General features: G+C 42.1%; 1 protein-coding gene across 1 annotated transcript; it reads right to left on the minus strand.

The window, feature by feature from the left end:
* Positions 1 to 7161: 7161 nt before the first annotated feature.
* LOC115676204 (pentatricopeptide repeat-containing protein GUN1, chloroplastic) lies at positions 7162 to 11327 on the minus strand. The gene is made up of 4 exons (XM_030599089.2): positions 9224 to 11327; positions 8323 to 8539; positions 8033 to 8217; positions 7162 to 7663 (listed from the first exon to the last, which is right to left on the minus strand). The coding sequence occupies exons 1-4, from the start codon at positions 11212 to 11214 to the stop codon at positions 7399 to 7401; spliced, it is 2658 nt and encodes an 885-aa protein (XP_030454949.2). The 5' UTR covers positions 11215 to 11327; the 3' UTR covers positions 7162 to 7398.
* Positions 11328 to 14113: the final 2786 nt, after the last annotated feature.

The following is a 14113-nucleotide window of genomic DNA, read 5'->3' on the forward strand; positions in this document are numbered from 1 at the left end:
TTCTGTTGTTATTTTTTGAAAGGCAAACTTGCATCATTTCTCCTCAGTTGGGGACATTGGACACACGTTGAGTCATGCATGCATGGTAAGTCCAGCTTCAAGATGTAAATACATGGATGGTATGATGACAAAAGAGGATGAATCAAATATGAGTAACGTACGTAAATTCCTGGTGCGAATGCTATCCCCCCACTATGGTCATGATCGCCACAAGGTAATACTCGTATAGAGCTTTGATATCCCACTATACTTGGTTAAAGAGCATTAACAATTATGCGGATCTTACTGCTAATCCTACACCCACTCAGCAAAAGGGGGAGAGGTTTGCTGAATTGAGGAGTGTTTGTCGGCAACCGGCCACGGACGAGGGACACGGCGACTGGCCACAGGCGTAGAGCTTAGTGATTCTCTGATTGGTCTCTGGAACATTCCATGAACATGCCATTTTCTTTAAATTTTCTGATTCTTTTCTCTCTTTTTTTCTACTTTTTTTCTTTTTTTCCTATTTCCCTCCGCCAGTCATCAGGGCTGCGATGATGGCAAGTGGAGGTCGCCGAACATAAGTAAGGATTGGGAGAGTCCTCGCCAGCATACCCCTCACCAAACATAGGTGAGGGCTTTGCCACCCTCCTCACCCAGGTCCTCGCCGGCCAGAGTGAGGACTCATAGACCCTCACTCAGATCTGTTAAAGTAAAACAGTAGCTTTGAGTTCAAGTCTAAACCTTGAAATCGAGTATGCAATCGTCTTCTAAAATATGAATTTGTTAGAGCACGACACAGAAGTGTCCAACCTCTCTTTTCGGAGTATCGATATGGTGTTTTAGCTTGTTCGAGTTGAGTGACTCAATGTATTAGTATTAAGTTAGTAACTTTTCCAGCTGAGTAAGAAAATGAATGGAAACCAAAAAATTATTTTTGATTTAACTCATGCTCGAGCAATAGTTCATTTGATATGAAAACACGTACAATCCTTATATTTGCATTTAGATTTTGTAAATAAAAGCGATAATTTTAAGATTGAGATATGCGTCTAATCAAAATTGTCTGTTGCACTAGAGATCATGATTTTGGGTTCCAGCCATTTCTAGTTTATTTCAAGATAGATGTGAATTAATTTTTTTTTGTAATTCAAGGTAACAAGTGTAGATGAATTATCTAGAGGTTCGTGCAACGTCTTGTCAACATCATGAACCAATTAAATTTAGACATTAAATTTGTACAAATGATTTTAATCCGGACCAATTTATACACAATTAGTGAGATTTGAATAGGTGACCTTCAATTCATGAATTAAAAATCTCCCGACACCCCAATCGACTACACCGATCCTAAGATTATGTTACACACATTGCATAGCATTCCAAACTCTATGGATAACATACATGAAGAGGGAGGTGCACAATCGTTTAATTACTAATAGAGACAATATATAATCTCTTTATTTCGTTACACTTTATATTACATGAGAGTAAAAATCAAATCACACGATTAATAATCTGGTAGCCTAGCTACACAATCGCATTTATACGTTATTATTTGACTATAACATACAAGCACGCGAGAAATTTTATAAATGGGGCATTTAGAATCATTCTTCACCCATACCCCTAGCTACACACCAACGCCACTACGGTAAGCCTCCCCTTCCTCAACCTCCACCTCTTCCAACGCCACTGCCGCCGCCGCTGCCGCCACCACCTCTTCCAGCACCTCCACCTATCCCACCACCAACGCCACCTCCAATACCTCCACCAATTCCTCCCCCTACTCCACCTCCGGTGCCGCCGCCAACCCCGCCTCCTACACCACCGCCTCCACTTCCTCCTCCTCCTCCTACACCTCCACCTACACCACCACGAATGCCGCCTCCAACACCTCCTACTCCACCACCAATTCCACCTCCTGCACCACCACCTCCACTTCCTCCAACACCGCCTCCACCACCACTTCCTCCAGCACCTCCACCTACACCACCGCCAATGCCACCTCCAATACCTCCACCCGCTCCTCCTCCTCCTCCACCACCACCACCACCTCCACCACCACCTTTACCGCCACCTCCACCAACCCCACCTCCGGCACCTCCACCACTTCCTCCTCCAGCACCTCCACCTACACCACCACCAACGCCACCTCCTATACCTCCACCTGCTCCTCCGACTCCACCACCACTCCCACCACCACTACCTACACCTCCACCTCCTCCGGCACCTCCACCTACACCACCGCCAACGCCACCTCCTATACCTCCACCCGCTCCTCCTCCGACTCCACCACCACTCCCACCTCCACTACCTCCACCACCACCTTTACCGCCACCACCACCCCCACCTTTACCGCCACCTCCACCAACCCCACCTCCGGCACCTCCACCACTTCCTCCTCCAGCACCTCCACCTACACCACCGCCAACGCCACCTCCTATACCTCCACCCGCTCCTCCTCCGACTCCACCACCACTCCCACCACCTCCACCTCCTCCAGCACCTCCACCTACACCACCGCCAACGCCACCTCCTATACCTCCACCCGCTCCTCCTCCGACTCCTCCGACTCCACCACCACTCCCACCTCCCCTACCTCCTCCACCACCTTTACCGCCCACCACCCCCACCTTTACCGCCACCTCCACCAACCCCACCTCCACCACTTCCTCCTCCAGCACCTCCACCTACACCACCTCCTATACCTCCACCCGCTCCTCCTCCGACTCCACCACCTCCACTACCTACACCTCCACCTCCACCTACACCACCTCCACCTACACCACCGCCAATGCCACCTCCAATACCTCCACCCGCTCCTCCTCCAACTCCACCACCACTACCTCCACCACCACCTTTATCGCCGCCGCCGCCACCCCCACCTTTACCACCACCTCCAGCACCTCCGCCAAGACCTCCTCCACCGCCACTAGCGCCACCACCAACACTGCCACCGGTTCCACCGCCAATACCTCCACCAACTCCACCTCCTGCCCCGCCACCTTCACTTTCTTTACCACGGCCACTAGCGTAGCAGCCAGCTGTGCTGCTACCCTTACGAACTTGCCCACCTTCCAAGGCCTCACATATTACCACGTCCCCTTGCCTACTACTCTTTTCTACAACAATGGCTGCGTTTTCAAAGCGTCTCGCTTCCGTCACGCACACAACGACCACTGCGATCAAGAATGTGGCAACGGTGACTCTCACAACATTACCTGAAAACTTACTCATCGTTTACACACACAGACTAGATCACAGAATCAGCAAATTAAAACGTTATGCTTGTTTAGATTGCATGCAAATACTTGCAAGTAGCTAGGTATTTATAGGGGACGACCCCAAAGGAAACTAAGTATGGTAATCATGACGTAACACCACTAAGCTCTCAGTGGCTTCATGTTGAGCCTCGAAAAATCATCACCCAACCTGCTTTGACATGCGTCCCAATTCTAGCAACCTTTCATTTTTTGCAATTCTTGCTCCGCGATCATTTTCGTGTAGAATTACGATGATTTGTAAACGTGTCAGCTCACTATAATCATCGTGTTCATGTGAAGTTCCTTTAACAATCTAGATCTCACTGCATTAATACTCACCATGCTCTTAGTGGATTCTCATACGTGCCTAAAGGCTAGAGTTGGGGATAAAGTTGCCACAAATGCATGGTGAAATATATGTTTTATTCGATGAGCAATCTATGTGACATATTCATAGAAAAAACAAATACTTCCAGCAAAATATAAGGTGGTCCTTGGATCTGCACTTGAAATTGTTCAAATCGATCCTTTTTTGGAGATTAATTTTGCCACGGTTGAGCTCTTTTTATTCTTTTTTTGTGGGTTATTTCTGGTGAGGGATTTCCAGTTAAATTTTCTCGAGTTGGTAGTGCAGTCACGTCGAGTCATGCATGCTCGAAACTTAGAAGCTAGGAAGATGATGAGTCGCTGTCAATGTCACTTTTGACTATATGGCGTTGATATCGACATAAATATACACGTATGTAGCCTTTATATTCCACTAAATAGTGGGGAAGGATACAGCTAATCTTACGCCCACTTAGCAGGATGATCTTCGGCTTAGTGAATGCGTGCTTGTGAAGGAAACCCTTCTCGACTTTCGTGTGTTCGACAGGTCACAAGATACTTCTAGTCGTGAAGATCTTCTTACAAGAGATGACCTCCGGTACGAGGAAATTGTCTTTTTTAAAGGACTCCAACGTTTAAATTCCCAAAAATGATATTATATCGCTCGACATATTGATTTTTATAATAGATTTTTGGCACAATTAAACATTAATCTTTGTGCTGGACATTAATGGGTTTCGCATGAGGTTCGTGACGGGGGCAAAAGGAATAGACATGTAAAATTGACGCGGTATCAAATAAGCGGTACGTCAACAAATAATCAAATTATAAAAAGAGCCTTGTTAGGAAGACGGTAGTGATATTTCCAATCGACAACTGTGCTATTGCAATACGGCAAACTCCTTTTAAAAGAATGGGCAACCGAAAGAGTTTGTGGAATTAGAAAATGGGATTTTTATGGTACTATAGAATTTTTCACTTTTGCTTTATGTCATTTTCAATATAGTTAAGACAAACCCGACGATAAAATTTAAAAAAAAATTAGCACTTTTTTTCAATATTATGAAATATCACGATGGCATAAATTATAAAAGATAGTATTTTACAAAATTTTGCATTTGCTTATGGCAAAAACGCCGTAAGTCTTTTAAGATATTTAAAAGCACGTAAAGAAATCACATCTGCACTTGGTTACAACTAAACAACGTGACACCGTTATGTATAAAGATTATTTTAAGACGTTTTGCTTCTTAGTTTCGATGGGCAATATGGACCTTGTGAACTTGAATAAGATTAAATGAAGCAAACACGTGGACAATGTCATGCTATTAAAAACCTGAATTATACAACGTTCTTTGATTGGCTACGCCAAAACATAATATAAACCTTTTAGTGTATCATAAAATAAACATCTCGTGTCTGACATCTTGCACTCGATTAATAAACAGCGGCGGCAAGATTTTGACATGCATTAATGCTATTGACCATCCTAAATTAGATGACGATCTATCGACACTCAACTGTAATTAATCTAGTCTTGTGAAAACAGCGGACATCAAACCCTTGTAAAATAATGTAATATAAGCTGTTGTTGACGCAGGAATCAATTAGCTACACATAAAAAGTAATAGAATTGAATTTTATGTCTAATTATTTTTTTAAGGAACCCCACTTATTTTTTTCTTTTCTTTTCTTAGTGAAAGTTTACGCCACAATACTCAACATACATCAAAATTCATTTTCTCTTGCCCATTTCTACATTCCTCCTAGTAGAAAACTAGAAAATAACACTAGACAAGGTAAAAAGACTAATTCCTAAGTATATTGCAATAGATTTGCTGAAGACTTACACGATTCAGTAAATTTGATAAGGATCCAAGTAAAAATTAGCTTACTGCAAATAAACATTCTCACGAAATTAATCTGAATACAAAAAAAAAAAAAGAACTATTTTGTCTTTTTCCCAGAAAATAACTGAAATAAAAACAGCTTATCAAATCATTGAATTTGAACCGAAAAGGTAAAAACAGACCACCATTAATATAAAGGGGGGAAAAAGCATTAGAAAATTACAAAAAAAGTCATAAATTTATTACACTTATACCAATTCAGTTCTAAATATTTTAATTGTGTCAATTTAATCATGATGCTTTTGATGATTTAGTCATGAACATTTTGACAATTTGTCAATTTAATCACCCTGGCCAATTTTGGCCGGACATACGTAATTTTTAATTTTTTTAATTTATTCTTTATTCTTTTCTTTTTTTCCTAACCCTAGGCCGGCAAGGACATAGACCTTGGCCCAAATTTAGGTGAGGGCTACGACACCCTTGCTGGCCAATGGGCAACGGTTGCGATGCCCTCACCCAAACTAGGCAAGGGTTGCCTATTGAGGGTTAGAAAAATAAAGGAAAGATAAAAGAAAAAATTAAAATAAAATTAAAAAATCAGAAAAAAACTTATAATAATTAAAAAATTGTCCATGTTAGTATCGGTCGTACCACGTGGGATGGCCGGCGCTAACTAGATTGCCACCTCAGCAATTTATAGGCCAAATTGGCCGGGAGGACTAAATTGACAAATCGTCAAAAGTTTTGGATTAACTTGGTACAATTGAAAGATTTATGACTGAATTGACAAATCGTCAAAAGGTTTAGGACTAAATTGGTCAAATCGAAAGGTTCATAATTGAATTGGTATTAGTGCAATGGGTTTATGACTTTTTGATAATTTTTCGAAAAAGCACCTACAACGGGCCTTATAAATGTACATGCCACACAAGGCACAAACTTGGACCTATAGTGTTCATTTCCCTCCAAAATTTGGTGAAGACCGGATTTTTAATAATATGAAAAGGGATAAAATCGAATATAAAATTAATATCTAACCCCTAACTTATCACTTAATAAAACATAAGATAACTCTCTAGGAGGCTGCGGATAGAAATTAGTGTCTAGGCGCCTATCGATTCCAAGATTGGCTAGTGAGTCACTAGGACGATTTCGATTTTCAAAAATTATATTGCACTTTGAACTCAAAATAAGAGATTAATAGTCTTATGAAAATTTTAAGCAAAACAAGGCCATCATTATCTACAATAAGTTCTGAACTAACAAGTTTACATATGACTTTGGGTCGACTTTAATAATGATCTTGTGAAAACCAAATTGTTTTGCAAAATTGAGTCCTAATCATAACCCTCTTCGTTTATGAATGATCCCCTGCACCTGCAAATCCTGTGTTGCGAGGCCCATTAGTATTCGATGCAGTTCACCCTGAGGTAGAGGATCTCAACCCATCATAATCGAAAAAATGTATGGTCCACCGCATCAAGCTGTGCATAGACGAAGCCTTGATGTTTTACTTCACGTGTGACCGAATTAAATGTATTGAATTCGTAGGGAAAATAAAATTATCCTAGAAAAGTGATTTGTTTCTTCATAACCAAAAAAGCCGCACCCCGACTCCAAAAATCATATTTCAATCATGATGAAGATTCGATCGCCCTATTTAATGCAATGATCAGCACAAATTTACTGAGAAGAATTCTTCCAAATGAAACGCGTACCTTTTTGCTTGACCTCAATGAAAGGCAAATGATTCTAATTAAAGAATCCAACCAAAAAATATAATCTACACTCAGAAGTTTCAACTTATTAAGACAGCAATTTAACTACAGAAACTGTTTTAAACTCCAGAAACCGACAGTGTTCCGAACGCCAGCACAGGTTCAAGGAGAATTGAAGTTGGAGAAGTCGCTCAAGTTCATAATTTACAAGGATTATTAACAACTAACACCGAAAGGTCAGATAATACAGATAGGCTACAAGGGCAGCGTTTGCAAATCCGAGATTTTATGAATCCGGCCACTTGCGGGATGACTTCTGTCATCCTGAAGTACAAGAACCTTAAGTGCGCCAGACTCTCTCAGCCAAGCAGCCACTACAGAACCCGTCGATATGAACCTACCTATGTTGCACTTGGCTAGCCGAAAGGGTGCGCCCATGCCAGTTAGGAGGGCCTCGATGGCTCGTCTAAGTGCACCGTCGCCCACTATTTTACTGTGCTTGCCCCATCCCGTCAAAATGCTGCAAAAAAAAAAAAGGCAACTTTAGGCAGGCAATGGGGAGTGTTCCCAGATATTGTTCCAAAAACAAGAAAAGAAACAACTTAGATGTTTTTAACCTAAAAAGAATGTGCATAGCAGAATGTAACATTAAAGGCTTTCAGAACAATTCAATTTCTCCAGAATTTTACTAGTGGAATATATCCGCAAGCGGTTTCTCAAGTTTTACAGAATCTGCTAAGAGAAAATACCTGATAATACTATCGTGGTACCTTTTAAAACAGAATTTGTTCTTGTAACGAATTAGCAAGATAAAAATTTCACTGTTCTCTAAGATCAAAACTGTTCTCAAATTGGATAAGGATCCTAGACACACGCTCAACTTTCTTACCTCAGCAGTTTAGGCAGCTCATAACCTTCATATACAATAGACCGTATGTTCAGCAACCATGCATGAACCATGGCCCGAGCAGCCCCCGAAGACATCAGGTGCAAATCTAGGCAAGAATCTGACCAGACATTATCCCACACTTGGTGACGTCTGCCTTCAAGTACAACCAATTGGGCACCATGTCTCTGAAAAAAGAACGACCAAAATTTTAATCAAGTCTAAAAAAGATGTGTGATCAATTTCTTGACAAAGCAAATTACATATCTTAGGCACAGTGCTGCTCTACAGACCTGACCAAAGTGCCAAAGCATATCGGTGAGAGCATTATAAAAGGCAGATGCAGTTGCAGTGTCCATGTGTTTCACTTCATCAAAAAGGGATTGGGCTTGAGCCCAGACAGTCTCCCGGTAGCCCATCAGAAGTCCATGCGCCACACCATAGACTTGATTGTCAAACATGCGAAGTTCCTCCAAAAGCATAGAAGCATCTTCAAAGGAATTACATCGGCTGCATCCAAACATTGAAAGTGAGAGAAATGGGTCAAGACTATATGAAGGAATCATGAATGATAGGATCAACTTGTTTACTAGATCAAGATGGCAAAAACTAGTTATTTCCCGATTAAATAGGGAACCTCCATGGAAGAAACTAGGGAAATTATTCAGACAACATTGATCAGTTGGCATGTAGCAGAAACTATTCCAGGAAATGGATAATGTGGCTAAAAGAAAGTACAAACAAAACATAGAGAAAAGTTCTCTTCAAATGTTTAGAATTGCCGCACTAAGAGACAACATAAACTAGATGGATGACTAATATGAGCATGTGGCCAAGTAGTACCCCTGGAAATCATAATAGCATACTACTTAAGTATCTACTCTCCCCTTCATTCAGGAAGTCAATTTTCCTTCAAGAAGCCTGTTTTGCAGTACCATAAAAGAACCATATCCTGATTAGAAGTTTGATTTTGATTGTCAGACCAACTCGACTTTAAATTAAGAGCAGTCAACAGGACATTCAAGGCACTAAAAGCAAACCCTCATCTTCAAAGGCATCCCCGCCTATTAATCTCATCATATTTAGCCGCTAGACTTAAATTTGCAAAAATGACTATTTATCCACCACAATATTCCCAGCATGGACAAGATACAGAAACTTATAAGAATTTGACAGATGAGAGACAAGGAATACCTGCATGCATTCAGAATAGCAGAAAAAGTGACGACATTAGGTTTGATCTCTAGCTCGTGCATCTTCTTAAACACTCCCAGAATGCAAAGAATTTCCTGACTGCCTCTGCTGTCTTTCTTCGATGAGCCCGCCCTCTCAGATGCCAGCTGCCCAAAATACTTCATGATTCGGCTATCTCCTTTCGCATCTGCTGTTTTGTTCTCTGTAAGATCCTCGATAAGCAATGGATATGAAGGTCCATTGCCATCAAATTCAGCTTCAGCAGTCATGTATCTACCAAAAGCATCAATTATAGAATTGTAGGTGACAACATTAGGGTTTATACCCTCCCTTGTCATCTCATGAAGTAAAGAAACAGCAGATTCAACCAATGCATTCTTGCACAGGGCATCAATTAGTGCACTATAAAGGACAACATCAGGCTTCAACCCAGTCTGCTTAAGCTCTTTAAAAGCATCCATGGCCTCCCTGTACAAGCCACCTTTTGAGTACATATCAATCAGGGTCGAGTAGGTCAACAGATTCGGGCACACTCGAGCTGCTTTCATCTCCTTATACACTCTCGTCATATCATCATACTTTCCCTGCTTGCCATACCCTCCCAAGAGTGCATTATAAGTTACAACGTCCTTCTCAACGCCACAATAATCCATTTCCCTACAAATATCCACAACCTCCGGAAAATTACCGAGCTTCGAATATGTCGTGAGCAAAGTATTATATGATACCCGATCCAAATCAATACCTAAAAACCTCATATCATTAAAGATACTCAATGCCTCATCACACCTCCCAGCCTTTGCGTACCCATCGACCATCGTACTGTAAGTGACTACATTGGGCATGATATTCTTTGCGGGCATCTGCGCCATGATCTCCAAAGCTGATTCCATCTGACCACCTTTGCATAAAGCATCCAGATACGTATTATACGTGACAATATCCTGGTCAAGCCCTCTATCCACCATCTCATTGAACCAATTATTTGCCGCCTCCCAATAACCCCCACGGCTGCAAACCGCAAGAAGAGAGTTATAAGTTATCCTGTCGGGCTGTACCCCATTCTTCAACATCTCATCAAAAATACACAATACCTTGTCTAACTCCACACCCCCTTTACCACATGCATCGATCACTGCATTGAAAGTGACCAAATTCGGCTTCAACCCATTGTTCTTCATTGTCTCGAAAACCTTAATCGCCTCACCGCAATACCCATTACGGCCAATCGCGCTAATCAGAGCAGAATATGCATAAACGGTATTACCATACCCTTCCCTGAAAGCTGTGTCAAACACACTCCTCGCGAGGTCAACCTTCCCAAGCCTACCAAGAATACTTATCGCAGAACTAGCCAATTTCCCCTGCTCATTCTTACGCCTCTCTCTCCGCACCGCAAACTGGAAACACTGAAGAACCTTCAAATGCTCACCTCTATTGCCGAATTCCCGCAGCAAGAAAGTATAATCATCGGCCCCACGCAGCTTAGACTCAAAGGTAAGCAACACATTCTCGAGACCCTTCTCATCCTTACCATACCGAATGGCGTGCTGAAGGGCCTCGTCAGCGACGGAGGTGCGGCGGGCGCCGACGACAGTCTTGGGGCGGCCGACGGGCATCTTCGACACGAACCGGGTCGACCGGCGGCCCGAGAACTCCGGCCCAAGATCCGATTTCGGGGCATTCAGAGGGGACAGGGAGGGAAAGGAAGGGTCTTCGGCGGCGTTGGCGGTCGCGGCCGCGGTGGCCGCGGCGGTGGCGGAGGGCGGCTGGGCGGCCGGGCTGTGCGGCGACGGCAGCGGGGGCTTGGCGAGGGCGACCTTGTGCGCGGCGGTCCACCTGGGGTTGCTCCGGCTGTGCTGCTGGTGCTGGTGGGGGTGGGGGTGGCGGTGCTGGTTGGGGTTCTGGCGCTGGTTCTTCTGGGGGTAAGGGTGGTTCTGGTACGGCTTCGACGCGGTGAGGGAGCAGTGCGGCGGCGTCGACGAAGCCATTCGCGGGTCCAAATTGCTCCGCCCCGAAAAGATCGATCTTTATCTCGCGCGTACACGCTCTCTGCTCCGCCCGTCTGGGGGGGGGGGGAGGGGGAGGGGGGGCTTTCGAGATTGCAAGGACGGGGGCTCAGCAGCGACGGGAGGAGAAGGTCAAAGAGGGCTTTGGCGGGGTTTGGTGGAAGGCGAGGAAGAAGGGTGTGGGAGAGGAAGAGGAGGAGGAAGAGGAGGGGAAGAGGCCATTGGATATGGCGGAGGAGATCATAGAGAGAGAAAGATAAGGAACGAGATATAGAGAGAGAGAGAGAGAGATTGAGTGAATGACTGGAATTTCAGCTGACTAGTGGTAGTAAGTACGTAAATTTATAGTTTTTATTTATTCTTTTTAGAATTTTTCGGGATTAAAAAATGGGAATTCGGACATTGGGAGTCACGCCGGACTTTTTCAAATTTTTTTTTGCGATTTTTTAGGAGGGTGGGACGGGGGGGATTAAAATGTCTCTGATTATGTACGGCGAGGCTTGCTGGTGTGGTGTGTCCTGTGTCGTTTCGGGGGGGGGCCTTCATGGCAAGAGCGACGCGTCGTTTCGATCGGGTGCTCCGCGGGACCACCGCTGGCGGTGTGGGCTCGGCGTCGCGGGCCGTTGAGATTAGGTGGAGGGCGATTGGGACTTGGGAGGATCGTGCGGCGTTCGATTGTCCTGCATAAAAATATGGGGGGCGGGGGACAGGCAGAGGTGAGCTGTGTGTTCCCTCGGTTGCTGGATAAGGTTTTCCCGCTTCGTTTGGGAAGTGAGCATAGATTATTGAGTTTCCTTTCTTGGTGAGCAAGACTACGTTTCCCCAGAAAACAAAAAGAAGGAAGGAAAAAAAAAGGAATTAAAAAAGAGGTTTATTTTGTCAGAAAAGGAAAGAAATCGGGGTTTGATTAGAAATTAATTTATGGCTTGGGATAACAATCCGGCATATCAAGTAATTTAATCTAATTTGCGAAGCCAACTAGAATATGCGTGGCTTTTACCATCTTTAGCTCGTCCTCGAATTACTTTACAAAAACGGAGTGATTAGACAAGAATTAGATGGTAATTGGGGAATCAGTTTGTTTATTTGGTAAGTGAGAGCATTCGATCTGGTATTTCAGAAGCATCTCAATATAAGGTATTTTTTTTTGTTCCAAATAAGGTATATTATGTGATTGCTCTTTTTATTGATTTTGTTCTCCGATTTTGGGAATCCGGTTGTTCTGGCAGCTGGATTTACTTGATTAGGAGAAATTAAATGTGTTCTTGAGCAGATGAATATGAACGAAACGAAAACGTGAGAATTTGGGAGCAATGTAAAGAGATTTGAGCCAATTGGGTTTATTTGATTAGAAATCTTCCTCCGTGTGTAAGAAAAGGGCAAGCAAATGTGCCCACACGCCTCTTTTGTGCGAGAAACTGGCATTTGAATGATTAAATGAAATAATTTAGTTGCGAAATATATGTTTCATCTAGCAATAGAAAAATAATATTGATAAATGTACAGAATAACCCAAAAAAATATGTATAAACATACGTGGAAAAAGAATAATATAATAAGCCTTTTATCATATCGAACATATCCAGATTTTATATATTGAAATACACGAGAGACAAAATAAAATTAGAAATTGCACACGAAAATAAAAAATAAAAACTATGAATTTACGCATTTGTCAATAGACATGATGTTCGTAAAATAAATAATTAAGAGTATTTGGGGGGAAACGGTTGAGATACATTAAAAGTTGGAGATTCTCTTTGTTTATATAATAGTATAGATGAATGAAATCGTATCCAAATTTTAATATTGAAATACACAAGAGACAAAATAAAATTAGAAATTGCACACGAAAATAAAAAATAAAAACTATGAATTTACGCATTTGTCAATAGACATGATGTTCGTAAAATAAATAATTAAGAGTATTTGGGGGGAAACGGTTGAGATACATTAAAAGTTGGAGATTCTCTTTGTTTATATAATAGTATAGATGAATGAAATCGTATCTATTCGAAAATTTCTTGCCTAGATCTAGGGGTCCAATGGACCCATTGAATCACAATCTTCCACTTCAATTATGAACATATTTCAAATCTTCCTTAAGTCAATTAATGATGTAACATGCCGGAAGTATGATTACGGTATTTTATATTCACCTAAATAAACATAAAATTCTTGCGCCTTCTCATTGAATAGCACGATTTAGTGATGCAATTTAGTCATTAAATAAGTTTCTCTTTATTATTATAAAAATCTTGTAAATCGAGTAGTCTCTTATATAACATGCAAGTTTTTCTTGTTTATAATACAATTGACGTAAAATCATAATAACAACATTTTGCGATACCATCTTAGTACCGACTTACTTTTAAGGAAAATGGCGATATATACTACTAACAGAGATCCTATTATACAGCACAAAATATCCGTAAAATATTGACGCGTGAGATTTTATACAATCTTTACATTTTCTAGGAACTTTGAAAAGAGTGGGAAGTAAAAATAGTGGTAAATTATCGAACTTCAGGATTACCCCTTGGCCAGACAGAACTGGATTACTGCCGATAGACCAGATTCGTTGACTAGCTTTTCGCAGATTGAGCGTATCTATCTATGGGAAGAAGGATTGCATGGGAATATTCTTCATTTATATTCCTGCATACATCAGAGTATTCAATTGTTCTTCCTCCCGCCAATGGAGACCCGCCACGTCATGCAAGACTCAAGGGACCTCCTTCACGAGAGCATCCCAATCCGGATTCGACACGTGGATAAGAACAGCTTTGCTCACTATGCACGCCCAGGCAAAGTAATAAGAAAAAACAAGAATGACCATAGTATGAGCAAAACTGAAAGAGAGACAGCAACTCAAAATTCG

Source organism: Syzygium oleosum, unplaced genomic scaffold, assembly GCF_021117445.2.
Source record: "Syzygium oleosum isolate NSW1041296 unplaced genomic scaffold, Sole_v2.1 Sole_v2.01, whole genome shotgun sequence".
NCBI lineage: Eukaryota > Viridiplantae > Streptophyta > Magnoliopsida > Myrtales > Myrtaceae > Syzygium > Syzygium oleosum.